The following is an 18,458-nucleotide window of genomic DNA, read 5'->3' as shown; positions in this document are numbered from 1 at the left end:
AGATAGATAGATAGATAGATAGATAGATGTGTGTGTGCATGTGTGTGTGTGTGTGTGTGTGTAAGATAAATCCAAAAGAGAGAAGAGAAGGAAGATTAAGCAGGAAAAGAAAGAAAAAGAGGAGAGAGGAAGAGGAAGAAGAAGGGGGACAAGGAGAGGAGAACAAACAGGAGGAGGAAGAGAGGAGGAGGAGGAGGAGGAGGAGGAGGAGGAGGGAGAAATTTCCAAAGCACCTTGAAGAGATTTTTATGTGATTTTGCTTAAGTTTGATCAATACAAAATTATCACTTCATCCTGTGAAAATAGCTTTTCCGCGCATCCCTGCACACACAGCCACACACACATATAAAACATTGGCAGCAGGTACTTTTAATTTGCTGGAAAATATTTCTAAGAAGTCAAAAAGCTCCAGCTGAATAAGCGTGCCTTCCTATTGGCTAAACAGACTAGTTGAAGGATCTGATTGGTCCCTGATCCCGAGGACCGATAAGAACGGCTATAAAATCCCTGGGTGCAGCTCTTTGGGCCCCCAGTTTGCAAAAGCCAGAGGTGCAAAGAGCAACGACTGCAGCAGCCGCAGCAGCAGCAGCAGCGGCAGCAGCAGTGGCAGCGGCAGCAGCAGCGGCAGCGGCAGCAGCAACAAAAATTTCTGCTCAAATCCTCACCTAAGCTTTCAGTATATCCAGATCCACATCTTCACTCAAGCCGGGAGAGGGAAAGAGGAAAGGGGGGGGAGGAAGAAAAAAAAAAAAAAAAACCAGCAACTTAGCGGAAACTTCTCAGAGAATGCTCCAAAACTCAGCAGTGATTCTGGTGCTGGTCATCAGTGCTGCTGCAACCCCAGAGGCGGAGCAGAATGACTCTGTGAGTCCCAGGAAACCCCGGGTGGCAGCTCAGAACTCAGGTAAGCAAGCAAACCCAGGACCGGTTTCTCCCCCCCCCCACCCAAGAGCTATCCTCATTTGCCTCTTTCATCTGTGTCTGTGACGGCTGATCTTGATAATAAATGTGCTTCATGCCTGATGGTAATAAACTGCCGGTGTAACCCAATAGCCTTAGGAAGTTGAGCTCCTTTGTTTAATAAATTGCATGCAACTAACGAAGACGCTGGGCGCTCTGTAGAGGGTATTTCATTGCATAAGCCTAGCCTGATTGCCTGAAATCTGGCACGTACCCTCTTGGGGAGGAGGGGGCGGGGAAAGGCTTGAATGTTGGCATGCCTCAAAGCACTCTCTATACTCCAGGAGCCGGTCTTAAGGTGATGCTCAGCTTGCCCGCGGTGGTCCCTCTCTATTCTCCTTTAAGACCTTGTAACTTGACTTGTACCTCCTCAGAGAACACAAGGGCAAGCCCTCCTTCACAAAGATTTTTGGATCCATAGTCTTTAAGTATGAAAAAAATCCAGGGCGGATTCAGGGGCTGGTGGGGGGGACCTACACACCCCATTTCCCTACACTGCTGCCTGTCTCCTTCCCGGTTCTCATCAGCTCCATTCAATCGCTTCTGTAGCCTGTGACCCCTAGGAAAAGAATATTTGTGAAACAAAGCAGTTGTTTCTCCAAAAGGAAAGGTCTCACTTTCATCCTGACTCCGGGACCAGTTAATTGTATATGATCCTGGCTTCTAGAACCAAAGAGGCGCTAGGATGCCCGCATTGGCACCTCTGCCCCAGGACTGCCAGGCCCCCCCCCGCCCCACTCCTCTGTCCTTTCTGCCCTCTCTCCCTCAACTGTCAGCAGCAACGGGATCGCAGGTGTCAAAACGCTGCAGATGCTCCCCTTGGAAGAGCGCAGGTCCCTGCCTAGGAGGCCTTTCGCCTCACTTCCTTTTGTACTTAGTTGCTATAGCGATGCTGTGATTCACAATTCAAGCTTGCCTAAAACAATAGCAGCCCTAATGCATATTAAAACTGCTTAAAGCAAAGTTATAGTTTGAACCCGTGGAAATATATAATTAGAGAAAATGACTTGTAACATCCCAGAGGCTGCGGGTGCGGGTGGTGGGAGGGGGCGGGGAAGCCTAACCCAAGCAGGCTTTTGATCTGGGAGGAGACTCCTACAGTATGAAGGTTGCAGATCATTTCTTACCCAGTTGCCTGCCGGAACACCCCTCCTTTTGTGGGAGAGAAATTACTTTTACGGGAGAGATTATCCAGAATACAGAAAAAGCCTCATGCAAGTTCTTCGCGGTTTTCTTGTACAAGAGGTGCCTTGAACCTGCTACTCCACACCTGTATTTCTCTTTATAAAAAGAAGGCTTTTTAATATGAGAGACGATCGTCTCTCTAAGTACTGGGCTGCAGTGGGGACACTGGGCAGGGGACATGAATGGTTCAGATTCTTCTCTGTCAATGCCACAGAGGGTTAAGACCACATCCAAAGGGTCTTCCTCCAAGTGCACTCCTGGCAAATTCTTCTTGGCCATTTGGATTAAAATCCCATGCTTTTTACTCTGAACTATATTTTATTTAGAAGCCAGCTAGATTCCCTGGCCTTCCTCTCCTCCTGAGCCTGGTCCCTAGTCACTGCCTTCAGCCTACCCATACTGTAAAGTGCCAAGTGATAATAACCTCTGATTCTATACCACCACCAGAAGGCACTGTGCACTGCAAGGTCTCCAACTTTACTCCTCCAGCCACCACTAGGCCTGAATGGGTAAGACCCAGAAAACATGTCTCTAAGGGGAAGTCATCCCCTTTGCTCTGACTCTTAGAAGCAAAAAGGGCCTGTCCACCCCATTTCTCAATCCCGCCCCACCCTTTTTCTTCAAACTTCCAAGATAAGACTAAGACTGATCCTCTGCCCTTGAACTTGGCCTCTGTGCCTACTGGATCCTGCCCAATGTCCTTTTGATTTGTCCCAGACTGGATATGCTTTTCTCTTCCAGCGGAAGTGCTTCGCTGCCTCAACAGTGCCCTGCAGGTTGGCTGTGGGGCTTTTGCATGCCTGGAAAACTCCACATGTGACACAGATGGGATGTATGACATCTGTAAATCCTTCTTGTACAGCGCTGCTAAATTTGACACTCAGGTAATAAGAACTTGACCTCTACTCCAACCAGCTACTTGTCTTCTAATAGAGTACTTGACTATTGTTCTTAGGAACCAGTCTAGTAGGGAGCCAGCCGTGGTTCCTAGCCAAACTTCTTGAAAAGCCCATGCCAGGGTGTAGACACACACATAAAAACACAGAGGCAAACACACATACGCGCAGTTTGGACCAGGAAATGCCTTGCATACAGGGCTCTCCCACCCCACCCATTACTATAAAGACTTGACAGAGGCTGACATGTGACAGGAAAGATGGAGGGCAGAAAAGCTTTTCTTCTTTGAAAGGAAATAAAAATTTTCTTCTAGCAGGGAGAACTTCTGTTCCCCCTGAATGTTCTAACATTCTATCCTGTCTTCCAAGTTATCAAAGCCTAAATCTCAAGAGTATAAAGCTGGATTATGACCATTTTCAAGCCTCAGAACGATTGACCATGGCTTTCCCCCCATCGCATTTCCCTTCTGTGGAACTCAATTTTTAAGATAGTCTAAGCGAGAAGGGATTTTTCTTTTTTAGCTCTCAGTGCTGATATCAAAGCAAATCCCCTTGAATGCCCCCATGTCATAGACCCCGACTTCTTTTGTCAGATTCAGCTAACACTTGGCTTCTGTCCTCTGGCAGGGAAAAGCATTTGTCAAAGAGAGCTTAAAGTGCATCGCCAATGGGGTCACCTCCAAGGTCTTCCTCGCCATCCGGAGGTGCTCCACTTTCCAGCGGATGATTGCTGAGGTGCAGGAGGAATGTTACAGCAAGCTGAACGTGTGCAGCATCGCCAGGCGGAACCCAGAAGCCATCACTGAAGTCGTGCAGCTGCCCAACCACTTCTCCAACAGGTACCCAATGGGTCTCTTTCTTTGCAGGCAGGGGGGTGGGAACAGACTGGCTAGCAGAGCCAGACTGGGAAGGAGGGTTAAATTGTACAGCCGAGCTCTTATTTTAGCTTACAGCCTTCCCAGCTTTTGAAGGGAGGAAAAAAAAAAAAAGATTTGTGAATGGTTGACAGTTTAAGCAGCTTGAGTTCTCCCCTGGTGTTATAGGAAAAAGTCTTTCCATGCAGATAGCAGAGAGCTTACTTGGCACATCCCTGGGTACATTTCTGTATCCAATTCTTGCCATAAGCCTGAAGGAAATAATGAAGCTTCTGGAAAGTACCTTCTGAGACATCAGATTTGGCTGAAATTGTGACTATGCAACAGTACAATAGGCCATGATTTTATTTTTTAAAAAAATCTGGTCAAATGTCAGAATGTCAGAATGTCAGAATGCAGGCTTTTATGAAATCTGCATGTCTTTCAAATCAGCCCCAAGCCTAGCCAGATAGTTCAGGGGCCAACCCAGAACAAGCCCTCTAATTTTTGAGGGACTTGGATTTTCTCTGTGAAAAATGGCTACAGGGAACCATCCTCCCGGTCCCTTCCAGACCTATGTCATCTCATCCCTGTAGCCCAAGATTTCCCAAAAGGAAGGGCTGGTAGCAACCCACATCACATTTGCATCTCAGGTGGCCCAGAGTCACTGAGTTCATATCATCGGTGCCCCAGGCCTTGCTGTGTCCTCAGTGGAGGTCTTTGCCAGCCAGGAACGAACCTCTGATGCATTAGAGGCCTGGCATCTTGATCACATGTGGGTGTCTTAGAAAGGCTTCCAGAAAGAGCTGAGGGGTGCTGCTTGGCCAGACATGGATGGGCGCAGTCAGTAATAATGCAAGCCAGTTAAGGAGAGCCTAGTGAGATGCCCTCAGCCAAAGTCCTGAAATCCTATGATTCTTTGAGTCTCTAGCCAAATCTTCATGTATTCACAGGGAACCGCTCTTTTACGCTGATCCCCTAAGGGTTATCACACACTTAATCTGACAAAATTCCTAGCCAAATGCCTCCATCCTTCAGAGAGTGGTAACAGCCAAATCTTTCTAGGGCTTAGGAGTGATTTAGTCATGTACACCATGTGCAGGTGGAAGACCGGAAAAGTTGTTCCTCTTCAGGAAAAATTAAAGTCCCTAACACGAAACGTGAAATTTTGGATCCATTCTCAACCACAGGTTAGGCCTACAAAATTACAGGTCATCTTCTAAGATCAGCCATCCGACTCTTGAAAGCAATTTGATCAGTATATTCTAACCAATTTTCTCAGAACAGGAACATCGACTTGACTGTTTCTCTCAAATGACTTGTCTCTTTATATCAACCTTGACTTAAAGTTCTCCTGGAAAGATTCTTATTGAAGAGGGGCAGGGCTACACTTGGCTATTTGTTGGAGATTCCCTTCATCATAAGAAAAAGAAATGAAGACTTCTTAAGTAGAATAATGGCTAGGGACAAAGGAGGTACTTATGTAGTAGAGGGGTGTGGGTATTAGCAGAGCTATCATTACAAATTTAGATCCTTAAAGATCTTGCAACATATAGGACCGCTAATGTGGTACATATGCTATCTAATGTGGCACGTGACCAATTTCAAGGCTACACGGATCTTACTATTTCAACTCACATGGCATTTTTCTAATGAAGGGAGATACAAGGTAGAAAGGAAGTAGCAGATTTTAGACTAAAGCTCTCCACTTGATTAAGAGGAGACTAAAAAAAAAAAAAAAAGAATTGTTAAGTATCATTCCCTTTAATAAGTGTCTTATCTGTAACACTTTCAGAAAATGGTCCCGAAGACAGTGTCCTTATCTCTTTCACACACTTAGCAGTAAAGGTCAATGGGGAAAGGGTGGTAAGCTCTTTGAGACCAGAATCTCTCATGCAACCCTTACCTTTTTCCAAGTTTTTCACTTCAGTGTGCTACTATTATTCCTGTTCAGGACTGTAGAGATTTCCGGTTCCAGGCTGGCTTGACTACTCTATTTCAGCTCCTCACCCTCCTGAAACATCCTGCTTTCCCAGCCTCTCTCCCAACATAGACACATGCGGAGTGGCTGCCAATTGGCAGCAAATTGCAAAAGGAAGTAGTTACGGGTTCATTCCACCTTCCTGTGGTTTATCTAGCATGAGATTGAGGGCTGAGAGTCCAAAGCCTGTGACTGGACTGAGAGGCAGAACAGAGGAGTATTCATATGACAGAGGTGCATCTGGGGGAGAGAAGGTAGGTGGGGGTGTCCCCCACCTTGATTTGTAAGCCATACCTTCAGTCGTGGGGAAAACACAACAGGAACTATGTGGCAAGCAGGGCAGAATGAAGCTTGGGAACCAATTAGACCAACCCTGATCCAGAGTGGGAAAACTGACAAAGCATCCAACTCTCTAGGGCATGGATAGGGAACAGGAAACAGAAGACTAATATTGATCAAGGGAAACAAAGGACTATTTATAAACCCTCACACAGAACGTTCCTACGCAGTATGTGTGTATTTGAGTAAGCATGGCTGAAACTGTAGCTATGGAGAATCTGATCTTATTCTTTACTGGGGGATAGGGGGAGTCAGGGATGGAATTCTCAAAGTGAGAGGGAAGAACTGTGCTTTATAAAAGGTCCTTCCAGGCTGCAAGATCAAGATGCTTAATCTGCTACGACATTGCAGTGCATCCCCTCCATGTGCCATAAAGGCTGTCAGGCTAAAGAAAGGAATGTCTTAAGTAGTTCCAACTCCTCTTAGAAAGGCAGGGTTTTCTGAGCTTCACTATTTCACTATGTTTTGTTAAACTGAGAAGCAAAATGTGCGCTGAATCCCTAGAAACAAAATACAATAGCTAAGGGTGGCTATTCCTAAACTAACTGCCCCATCTTACTGAAGAATAGAGGCACAGGGAGAGAACAACCCGCTAAAGATCTCACAGCTTGAGAGTCACAGAATTGGGCTCAGAATTTGCATGGCTGTGAGCCAAGCTATTTTGATTTCTGCTTCCAAAAAGGCAGCCAGAAAAACCCTGCAAGAAGGTCCCCATAATCCAAAAATAGAATACCAAGCATAATTGAATATATGTGCACCACAGTGTTCAGCAATGAATTTTGTATGCATTCTCTCCTAAAAGAAAATACACATCATTCTCCATGGCTAGAGTGACTATAAGTTATTGGTATAAAAATATCCTCAATAAATAGATGCCAATTTCTAAGTTAACTTTTGCCAGAGGCACAACCTCTTAAATCATCTGTGTTGCTTAACAACCTATAGGAAAGGTCTTCTCATTGGCCTGTGCAGTCCAGAGGTGAATGCCATGGTCTAGTCTCTTTGGGGACAACACGGTTAGCTGCACTGACATCAGTCAGCCTGCCACATGCTTCAGCTTTTGAGGAGCTCTAATGGAGCCATGTACTATTTTCTATTTTAAGATTTTCTCTGAGCCTACCCCACCGAGTTGCCAAAGCTCCCTGAAGGAAGCAGGAAGTCACTAAGAGCAGTCAGGCTAACAGGAGTCATTGTGAAGAAACACCAAGAATGGATATTCTATCTAGCCAAAAACAGGAACAGCAAAAGTAGGTATCCTCAGAGTCAGATGGCCGTGAGACCCAAGGAGCCAGGAATATGGCCCCAGAGCTGCAGACTAGCTAGGCAAGCTGAATTTTTTAAAGGAATTAAATTTCTTCATCCACACAAGTGCTTCCAATTCTTTTAAAGAAGAATGAATTTTCCAGTCTATGTGTTTTTAAGGAATGATCACATTTTCTGGCCCATTTTGGAGGCATATCTTTTATGAAGAGTTCTTTCTAGACATGGACAAGTTACCTTCCCTAAGCTATAAAGTCCCTTACTGAACCTTATCCTCTAGGAACAAATTGCCCTCTAAAATAGACCCATTTTCCGGGGAAGCCAGGTCCTGGCATAGCCCAGGAACTAGCGGATGGAGATATATATATATCTGAAGTTCATGGGGCACAGTTGTTTATTCTCAGTTTTCCCAAAACTAGTTTTCTCCCCCATTTCTTCATCCAAGTAAGCTCTACTTGACTCATGTACTTTGTACTTCCAAAGGATTGGAAAATGTTCCTTTGAGCCAGAGAATCCGTGTTTCACTCACAGCTGGATATAATTGTCCCTGACAGGAGGCCTGTAGCCGGGACTATAGGCAAGCCAGACACTGCTCTGCCCCCAGTCTTCTCACCCACAGAAGGGTGAACACTTTGCTTCATTGTTCATGTTCCACCCTGTACATCCCCAAAAGAACCTCTCTGAGGGTTAAGTTATTTTGGAAAGATGCTTGATCCTGTGCTCTGGAAGGTGAGTTAAAAATAAACAGGATTTTTTTCCATGGACAATCCTGTGGCTCCAGAGAACATCAGGCTACTCCTACGAAAAGTTCTCTCCACATCAGTACAGTGGGTCACTGTCACCAGGAGAGTTACCTGCTGGTGAACACAGAGTTGGAGGGTTTAGACAATCAATTTGTCAAAATGGAGCTCCTCAAAAAACAGCACAAGTCATTTAAATGCTCTGAATATTAGACAGCTTCATCCTTTCGGTGCTATTAACACTTAGCTGCATCATTTAAGACGTTCAAAGAATTTATTCCATAAATGAAAATAGTTTACACTAAACATAACAGTTTTTTTTCTTTTGTTGTTGTTCGATTTTTTTTTTTTACAAACATTTTTCCTTTAGGAAATCAAGAGTTTTCAAACAGAATTATATTTTAAGTTTTCATTGATGTTGAAAGTCTATATTAATATGCATATATTAAGAAAAGATTTCAATATAGATATAAGCACAGGGGCCGACAGTGAGACGTAAGAAAAGGTCCATGTTAAGCGTACAAAGCAAGGGTAGACACAGGTTTCTCAAGCAAGAGCGTCACCCTGTTTTTCAAGCTGTATTTCCTCAGCAACCACAGAAAGAAATGTAAAATTCAACAATCAGACAACATAGCCTGATGATACTTAGCTACTTAGACTCAAAGAAGAAGGTCACCAATCCTGCCTTTGAGATGTTTTCCATCTAATCAGAGAAATAAAGCAAGTCATGAAACCTTCAAATGTGGGTGCTTGAGATGGTAACCAAAGATTGTCATGCAGCCAAAGAAGGAGGCCACAAAACCCTGGAGAGTATGAGCAGGTTCTGTGGAATCACAGAAACAAGAACCCTTAAGGACTATTGATCTTTCCTTTTAAGTATCCTCACTACCTGGTATTTGACCACAGAAGGGCAAATATATGACTTTGAAGGAAACATGAAAATAGAGGCAGGTCTTGGCTTTCTCAAACTGGCTGAGTAGGTATAAGGAAGTAGATTTCATAGAAAAATGCATGGCCTTCAGACCAAAGTTCAGTTAGAATATGCATGCACCCCTAAGTACATCCATCACCAGGAAAAGGGGAAATTGCAAAGACGCATCCGAATAAGTGTCAGTCCATGTGCAGTGAACATTCTGTAAGCTTGAACTCTAATATCCACCTTGCTATATTCATTTTACTTGACTGAGTGCCACTTCTGCCATTAGTTCAGTGTCTGACCTTGAGCAAGCCACTCTAATTTCTTCTCTGCAAAATGAGAACATGTTATGTTGTCCCATTTGGTTCTAAGAGTCTGTTTTCCAAATTTTCAGACATTACAGTCAGCCTAGTACTATTCAGTGTGATCTAAATCTCCTGAACTGTAAATGTGGAGATTGATTTACCTTGCTTGGGACAGTAAATTCAGGGAGCATATGCACCCAAACACAGCAGGAAACAAAAGCCACCTTTGGGGACTGGAGAGATGACTCAGTGGTTAAGATCACTGACTGCTTTTGCAGAGGACCCAGGCTCCTCTTCTTAGCACCCACGTGGCGGCTAACAACCATCCATAACTCCAGTTCCAGGGGATCTGACACTCTTCTGACCTCCCTGAGCACTGCAAGACATGTGTGTACTTATATACATATGGGCAATACACTCATACACATAAAATAAAAATAATAAATAAAATACTAAAAAATTAAAAAGCCACCTTTAACTGATGAACTCGTAGCCGCTGCATGGTGTGAGTGCTGGGGATATCTGTGCCTGGGCCTTACGTGGCTCTCCCTAATCACATATCCTCTCTTTCCCAATACAGATATTATAACAGACTTGTCCGAAGCCTTCTGGAATGTGATGAAGACACAGTCAGCACAATCAGAGACAGCCTGATGGAGAAAATTGGGCCCAACATGGCCAGCCTCTTCCACATCCTGCAGACAGACCACTGTGCCCAAACACACCCAAGAGCTGACTTCAACAGGAGGCGCACCAATGAGCCACAGAAGCTGAAAGTCCTCCTCAGGAACCTCCGAGGTGAGGGGGACTCTCCCTCCCACATCAAACGTACCTCCCAGGAGAGTGCGTAACCAGGGAGAGGTACAGCCTCACCAAACTAATAGCATTTTAGGGGTGTTGACACACCAACTTTGAGTGTACTGTGCCTGGTTTGATTTTCTTTTTTTTTTTTTTAACGTAGTTCCTATTTTCTATCCCCCCTTAAAGAAAACTGCATGAAACTAGGCTTCCGTAATCAATATTCCAACATTTTGCAGTGGCAGCATTCTTACCAACAGAATACATGTGATCATCTGCCTCTCCTCGGGAGAACGTTGCCTCTTTATCCCCTTCCTCCATGAAGTCTTTCCCCAGCTCCCCACCAGCTCCTCTCAAATGCAAAACGTTCATGTAACTGCCCAGTCATTGTAATCTGAAGATGTGGAGCCCTTTAGAATGGTTGCCCAGTAGAGTTAGCTGATACAAAAAAAAAACTTTATTTAAATGCACATCTTAAATGCTCATAAATATGTTAAATGGAATTCGTGTTATGAATCTGTGCTGGCCATGGACGAATATGAATGTCATGTATGAATTCTTGATCGCTAACGAGTCTTATGGTCTCGATCCTCCAATGTCTAATTTCCTTTCTGACGTATTTACCAAATTGCTCAAACCTGGTTCTCCACCCAGGCTTTGAGCCAGCATCTTCTTGCATCTAATGAAAAACAAAAAGCTAACATCTTTATGTACTGTAACTGCTCAGAGCTTTAAAAGTATCTTTAACAATTGTCTTAAAACCAGAGAATCTTAAGGTCTAACTGTGGATTATAAATAGCTGAAAACTATTGTACTGTACATAAATTCCAGAGGACTCTGCTTAACAAAGCAGTCTATAATAACTTTATTGCATATAGATTTAGTTTTGTAACTTAGCTTTATTTTTCTTTTCCTGGGATGGAATAACTATCTCACTTCCAGAAACCCACATAAATGCTCCTTGTGGCCTTTTTTATAACTAAGGGGGTAGAAGTAGTTTTAACTCAACATCAGAACTTAAGATGGGCCTATACAAGATAGGAAAACCCAACAGGTTTATCTGAAGGACCCCAGGTAAGATGTTAATCTCCCAGCCCACCTCAACCCAGAGGCTACACTTGACTTAGATGTATCCTGAGACAGCTCTGTCACATCCAACTGAGAATTACAGGAACCAAAACAGATCATCCCTTTGGGCTTGGACCACTACTTGTGACAGGGCATACTGTACCTTGGAAGTGGCCATTCTGGTTCATCGCCTTCCATCAGTGCCTGGCACTCTGGTAAATGATGATGGGGTGGGAGATTCTTCCACTAACCCAATCAGGAATGAGTCAATCAGCCTTTGGGTCTTTAGTCCGGGGGACTTGGGGCTGAGGGAGTATAAATAACCCTGGGCTGTCCAGCCTTAATAGACTCCTCTTCCTTTTTTGTCCTGTAGCACGCTGCCTGCCAAAGTAGTCCTGGCAGCTGGACCATCTCTGTAGGATCTTTAAAAAAAAAAAAAAAGAAAAAAAGAAAAAAAAAAGAAAAATATATGTAGAATGAAGGAGGGCATAAGAGCTGGTGGTTTGATCATTTCCGCCGTTGATGTTTACAAGATGGCAGCCACCAAAGCCAAATGATTAACCTGTCTACGAACAACAGTAGTTTCTCAGGGTCATTATCCTTGAACCCAGCAGCCCCTTATGAGCGTCACTGCCCACCAAAGGTCAATGCTGAGAGAGGAAGAGGGAGGAAGGGTAGTTCTGCAGGGGCCGCTCCAAACTCACTTGGGTAGAAACTATTGGTGCTTGACTCTCTCTAGGCTACACCCCAGAGGTGACCAAATTGAGTGGTAGGGACCCTGGTGGGAGGAGGGAGGGCACCTCTCCAGGAAAATGAAAAGCAATACAACTTTACCATAAAGCCTTTAAAACCAGTACCGTGCTGCTCAAGGACCAAGATCGGATGCAGCAGACCCAAAGCTGCTGCCTTTGTCCCCACACAGCCTCTAAGCGTGCTGACATCAGATTGTTAAGGGCATTTTTATACTTAGAACTGTCCCATCCCAAGGTCCCAAACAAATGGACACTGCCTTAGCCTCATGGAAATCAGGTAGAGCATATTCTAAGCTAGACTCGCCCCTTTCCCCAACTTCCCATCCCAGGCAAGGCTGACTTCTCTGAACCAGAAAAGCTAATCAAGTGTGTGTGTGTTGTGCATTTTGCAAACCCACTAAGCCAGAACCCCAAAGTGACAAGTAGCTTATGAGAATTCCTAGCAAAATGCGCTCTCTCTCTCTCTCTCTCTCTCTCTCTCTCTCTCTCTCTCTCTCTGCTGTGACTTCTTCAAACCGTGGTACCCCCTTTTCTCCCCACAGAGATATTTATATATGTATCTACAATACATATATCTACACATAGGGAAAGAAGCAGTTCTCACAGTGTTGCTAGTTTTTGTTTTTTGCTTTGTTTGGGTGTTTTTTGGGTTTTTTGTGGGTTTTTTTGGTTTTTTGGGGTTTTTTTTTTTGGTTTTTTGTTTCTGCTTTTGTTTTTTTTTTGCTTCTGTCTCTCCCCACCTTGCTCTCTCCAACTCTTCCTTGAACTTCCAAAGCTTCGTCTTGTTTGCTGCAGAGTGATTTGGGGGCTGATCTAGACCAGTTTGCATGATCTCCTCTCTCGTGATTTGGTTGCACTTTAGAACATTTTTGTGCCATTATATTTGCATTATGTATTTATAATTTAAATGATATTTAGGTTTTTGGCTGAGTACTGGAATAAACAGTGAGCATATCTGGTATATGTCATTATTTATTGTTAAATTACATTTTTAAGCTCCATGTGCATATAAAGGTTATGAAACATATCATGGTAATGACAGATGCAAGTTATTTTATTTGCTTATTTTTATAATTAAAGATGCCACAGCATAATATGAAGCCTTTGGTGAATTCCTTCTAAGATAATAATAATAAAGTGTTACGTTTTATTGGGTTCCCCCCCATGTCTTTCATTGTTATTCTTTGAAAACTTCGTGGGACCATGAGATGACTCAGTGAGTAAAACACTTGCTGTACAAACATAACAGCCTGAGTTCAATCCCCAGAACCTACCTAAAGGTGGATGGAGAGAACCAGCCCCACAAAATTGTCCTCAGACTTTTACGTGGGCACCATGGCATGCATGTGCCTGCACTCATATATACACACACACACACACACACACACACACACACACAACATACCACCACCAACAACAATAAACTGTAATTCTTTAAAAACAAAAACCTAGGGGCTAGAGAGATGGCTCAGCAGTTAAGAACACTGGCTGTTCTTGCAGAAGACCAGGGTTCAAATCCCAGCACCCACATGGCAGCTAACAACTGTCTATAACTCCAGTCACAGGGGATCCAACAGCCTCTTCTGACCTCCGCAGGCTTTGCACGACACGCACCTACATGCAGGCAATATACACGTACACATAAAATAAAAATAATGAAAAAAAACCTGAATGAGAGTCTGTAAATATGAGGTTATATCCATGCCCATAATTATGGATCAATATGAAAATGAATATGGTTTAAGCCAACATTTGCCAACTGCCTTTAAAATCATTCAGTGGCTCCCATTACCTGGGGACTAAGGGGATGGCTCAGTAAGTAAAGCACTTGCTTATATTATTCTGAAGATCTGAGTTCAGATCCCAGGTACCATGTAAAACTCTAGGCATACAGCATGTGTTTGTTAACCCTAGCACTGGGGAAGTAGACACAAGAGCATTCCTAGAACAGAACTCATTGGCCAGCCAGCCTAGACGAATCACCTGGAGGTTCAACAAGAGACCCTGTCTCAACACAGCAGAAGCTGAACAAGAAAGACACCAACATCAACCTTTGGCCCACACACACATGTGTACACACACATGAACATGTATACACACACAAGAAAAAAATTGAAACTCAAATTCTTTCCAAGGCTAGAAAAGGCTTTAGGGGTCTGCAGACAACTAGGCAATCCAAGTTCATCACTCCACCCTCTTCCCTCAGGAACCTCTGCACAACAGTGATACAGGCAGGATGGGGTACTGTACTCAGTCTTCCAGGTGTTTATGTATGCTGTCCATACATTCTGGAAGGTATAACCCTTTACTTGCTACCTCGACTGGAAGCACCTTGGGTGGCAGGTGTGTCCCCAACATAATTTTACAAACATAATATTACAAATAAAGGTTTTAAAAAGCAACAGAGAAAGAAGTAAAGTCAACTGAATAGGATCAGTGGGGAGGCAGTCTGTAGTTATGACCAGCCATGAGGAGATCTCCTGTCTGGGATTGAATGCTGGCTCCTTCACTTATTAATGGCATGAAGTCAGATCAATCCTTTAATCTCAAAAGGTGTCAGTTTCTTCCTCCATACAGTGGGGACAGTGATGATGATCTTACAGAACCACTTTGGAGAGATAAAACAAGTGAGCTGCTTACCACAGCCCTGTCCCCAGTTAGCTCAGCAAGTGTCAGTTATGACAGTCACAGGTAGACAGAAGTAGAATAAGTACTCTCCATCTCACAAGATAAGGAAGGCATTCCCAACAGCACCACAGCTTAGCTGGCTCTTGCCAGATAGCTGTAAGCTTAGTCATGGAACAGGAAGGGCTTCTGTGACAAGATTTTTTTTCATGTGGGACCTAGTTTAATTTTTAATAGATTCTTCTCATGGTTTAAATTCAAATGAAGATATTTTCCCAATCCTTTCTAACTACGAACTGCATTTTCACCAAGTCCAGATATGCACAGGATCATTAATAGAATAAGAATCGTCACTTCAAAGCCAAAACTATGTTGCGTTTACTCTCCTTGGCCACAAAAAAGGACATTTCCCTCGTTCCTATCTTTCATCCTCAGTCTTCTTTCAATATTTGTTTGTACAGAACAGCTGTGCACTGGGCTACAGTATAAAGAACTTAGCGCTGGAATTTCTACACTTGCAGTCAAACCCAAGCCTTTCAATTATCTCTGTGACATTGGGCCAAAAGTCTGACCTCTTCCTATAGATATTAGTTCTTGTATTTATGAAATTATTCCTATCTGACATAGGAGCAAATAACAGGACTTACTTCCAAAAGTGACTTGGAATTCAATGTGTTATATATAAAGCATTTAAAATAGCAGCTAGCATACAGCAGGTACCCTCAACAAACCTTATTACCATTGATATTCATACCTTTACCACCATGTAGAGTCTACTCTCATCCCCAACATGAGTCTTGGGGTATATCTTCTTGGATGAAGGATATTTATTTTTCTTGCACTTTTTCCTTTTGTAGATCACTACCTATTACTAGTCCATCGTGATTTTTTAACTTAAATTATAAAAATCACAACTTATAAAAAGTGGAAAATTCTATAGTGATGAACTGCCTCCTGTCATCAAGTTTGAGGGATAACATAGCATAGATTCCATAGTCTCATGTCATTGACATATTGGTCGGGAGATATGGGGAGCTAGCTCCATGGGTAAAGCGCTTGTCACACAGGCTTGAGAACCTGAGTATAAACTCTAGAATGCACATAAAAGCTGAACCCTGCAGCACTCATATTGTGAGATGGGAGGCAGAGGTGGGAGATTTCCCGGAAGCTCAAACGCCAGCTAGGCTAGATGTACACTGCAGCTGTGAACAACAGAGACCTTGCCTCAAAGATGGTGAAAGGTGAGAACTGGAGAACTGAGGCCCAAGGCTGGTCTCTGGCCTCCACACACAAGCCGTGACATGTGCATGCTCAGATTCACATACTAATGCATGTGCATACACATAAACACACACACACACACCATTAAAATATTTATTTTTTTCTATCAACATTTCCAAGAAGAAGTTATGGAGATTATGAAATGGTCTGTAGGTCTGCGACATGGGAGAAGAAAAGCAAAGCCAGGTCATTCCTTCCATAGGGTCCACACAAACACATAAAGAGAATCAGCAGGGTTCCTGGATTGGTGTTTCTCGAAATGATTGTGCATGCAAATCCCTTAGGGATCATAATGAAATTATGGATGTGTCTGAGTGAGCCTGAGAGCCTATATCTCTAATTCTCCCTCAGGAGATGCCGATCCCAGAGGATGCTCTGAGTAGCAAGGTCACAGCTCTAGCTGTGCATCAGAGTCAATTCCTCAGTCCCAGAGCCCTCCACACAGTCTGACAGGGAAGCTGCCTCCATGCAAGTTGATCACATCCACTCTAAACTTTAATAGCTCCCCATTGCTTCAAACAAAACTCAAACACCTTGTCTTCAAGTGTAAATCGTTCCCATAACAATATTTATTCTGGTGTGTGCTTTGGATTCTACTGATAGGATTCTCTCAAAGACACTGTGACTGTTTTGCCTTGTTACTTTCATGTATAGCTTCACACGCATCATTCCTGGCAACAAGCAGTCTTCTCTTTAAATTCGTTATCATTCACCAAATCCCATGACACCCCAGGGAGCCTTCCTGAATACAGCCACTGAAGTCATCCCCGTATTTTTGATATTAGACTCCAAGCTAGCACACACTAAGCATTTGTAAAAAGAGATGGAAAGAATTCTATCCACTACCAACAATTAACCCATGACTTTTCATCCAGTAAGATATGAACACCAGGCTAGAGAATGGCTCAGTGGTTAAGAGTGCTTGCTGCTTTTCCAGAGGACCTGAGTTCAGTTCCCAGCACCCACATCAGAAAGCTCATAACCATCTATAACTCTAGTTCCAGGGAATCCAATGCCCTTTTCTGGCCTCCACAGGTATCCGCACACATATTGTACACATACAGAGACACACATATACACATTGATAAAAATGAAAACAAATACTTGAATTTCTTAGCAGCAATGGCAGAGTCTGCTGAGGACTGGAAGATATGTTGGATTGAAAGACCAAGTTTACGTATCATTTTCCTGAAAGTAATTCAAGTACCCTTAAATCTGCCAGCCGTAACAATACATAACTACATTTCTTTCCAGCACTACCCCTGTTAAAAGCACACAGTTGCTGTTAGTAATACTTTCTCCTGCTGACCTAAGCAACAATGGACTCACTAACAAACACGTTTCTGAATTTGCAAAGTCTATACACAGCATCATACTAGGAAGCAGGAACATGGAAAGAATTTTCCCATCTACTTGTCAACTATGTCTTGTCTCCTTGTATCCCTGGCTATGTTGTCATACAGTTACGGTTATAATTCCTTCAGTTCATTGATTAATCTTCCCTAGGCTCCAGCTCGCCTATGAATTGTATTCTCTGTACCCTTTCACCTTTTTTCCCAGAAAGGACTTAAAGGCCAGGAGAGGTATTGCCTAGGTCCACCCCACCATTCTACTTTAAAAATATGAAGAGCAGTGCTCATCACTGTGCTTTTTCAATTAGCAACTGAAGTCCAGTTGCCTAACCCAATGCCTGAGCACTGATGAGCACTATGCCCAGTGACCAACATGTAATATACTGGACTAAAAACTCACTAATTCTGATACTTGTCTGTCAATCAAATGCATCCCTGCTCCCCCTCTGCACCCAAGGGGTTTATGGCTTCCAGTGAGACGAGAATGCTGTTCTCAAGTCTAACACAATTAAATCACACCACAGGTGTTCTCTGCTGCAGGAAAACCAGAAACAGTGTATGTCCACAAGAGACTGCCATTGTATCCAACACGTTGTCAAAATCCTGGAACCAGTTTCAAGGATGGCTTGGGATTTTTTGGAAGCATAAGTACTCCAGAGCATAGCTCCTTCCCTCCCCTAATGTGCTCTTTTTCTTCCAGCCCTATCCCACAGGGAAGTGCTGGGGTAGCACTCTAGAATCCTCCCATGCTGCCAGTCCCTTCATGCTTCATATACTGATTAACCACATACTGCTCAAAACTCTCCCATCATCGAGACCCCTTCCATCTGTACACTCTCATATTGCTTTATGTTACCCCTCACAGAGACAATCTCCTACCCTGTCTGCCTTCCAGAATCTACCCATTCCTAGGTAAGCAAATTGTGCTACAGTTGCCTCTTTGTATACACAAAGAGGGGTTGGTTTAATCCCAGGACACCTGCCCAGCCCAGGTATCAAGATCTTTAGATGCTCAAGAGTCTTCTACATTTATTCATGACTTCTTTCCATCCTCCCATATGTGTCAGATAATCTCTATAATGTTTACAACTACCTAAATTGCAACATATATCCTATGTAGATAGTTGTTACATTGTAAAAGTTAGG

The 18,458-nt window shown here is 43.4% G+C and overlaps 1 protein-coding gene across 1 annotated transcript; it reads left to right on the top strand.

Moving 5' to 3' along the window:
* The first annotated feature begins 531 nt into the window (after positions 1 to 531).
* Positions 532 to 11,737, top strand: Stc1 (stanniocalcin 1). Its single transcript, XM_008850597.1, has 4 exons — positions 532 to 904; positions 2,887 to 3,029; positions 3,669 to 3,880; positions 10,017 to 11,737. Exons 1-4 carry the CDS (start codon positions 787 to 789, stop codon positions 10,285 to 10,287), a joined length of 744 nt encoding a protein of 247 aa, XP_008848819.1. The 5' UTR covers positions 532 to 786; the 3' UTR covers positions 10,288 to 11,737.
* Positions 11,738 to 18,458: the final 6,721 nt, after the last annotated feature.

The sequence above is a fragment of the Nannospalax galili genome, unplaced genomic scaffold (assembly GCF_000622305.1).
Source record: "Nannospalax galili isolate Female #2095 unplaced genomic scaffold, S.galili_v1.0 scaffold291, whole genome shotgun sequence".
Classification (NCBI taxonomy): domain Eukaryota; kingdom Metazoa; phylum Chordata; class Mammalia; order Rodentia; family Spalacidae; genus Nannospalax; species Nannospalax galili.
Note: the sequence above shows the minus strand (reverse complement) of the source record. Positions and strands in the feature narration are given on the sequence as shown.

What these genes read in the sequence shown, in the direction of transcription:
- Stc1 (XM_008850597.1), top strand. Translation starts at nt 787, where the DNA reads ATGCTCCAAAACTCAGCAGTGATTCTGGTGCTGGTCATCAGTGCTGCT. An exon ending in GGTGGCAGCTCAGAACTCAG is followed by an intron (nt 905 to 2,886) that starts GTAAGCAAGCAA and finishes TTTCTCTTCCAG; the next exon opens with CGGAAGTGCTTCGCTGCCTC. An exon ending in CCCAACCACTTCTCCAACAG is followed by an intron (nt 3,881 to 10,016) that starts GTACCCAATGGG and finishes TTCCCAATACAG; the next exon opens with ATATTATAACAGACTTGTCC.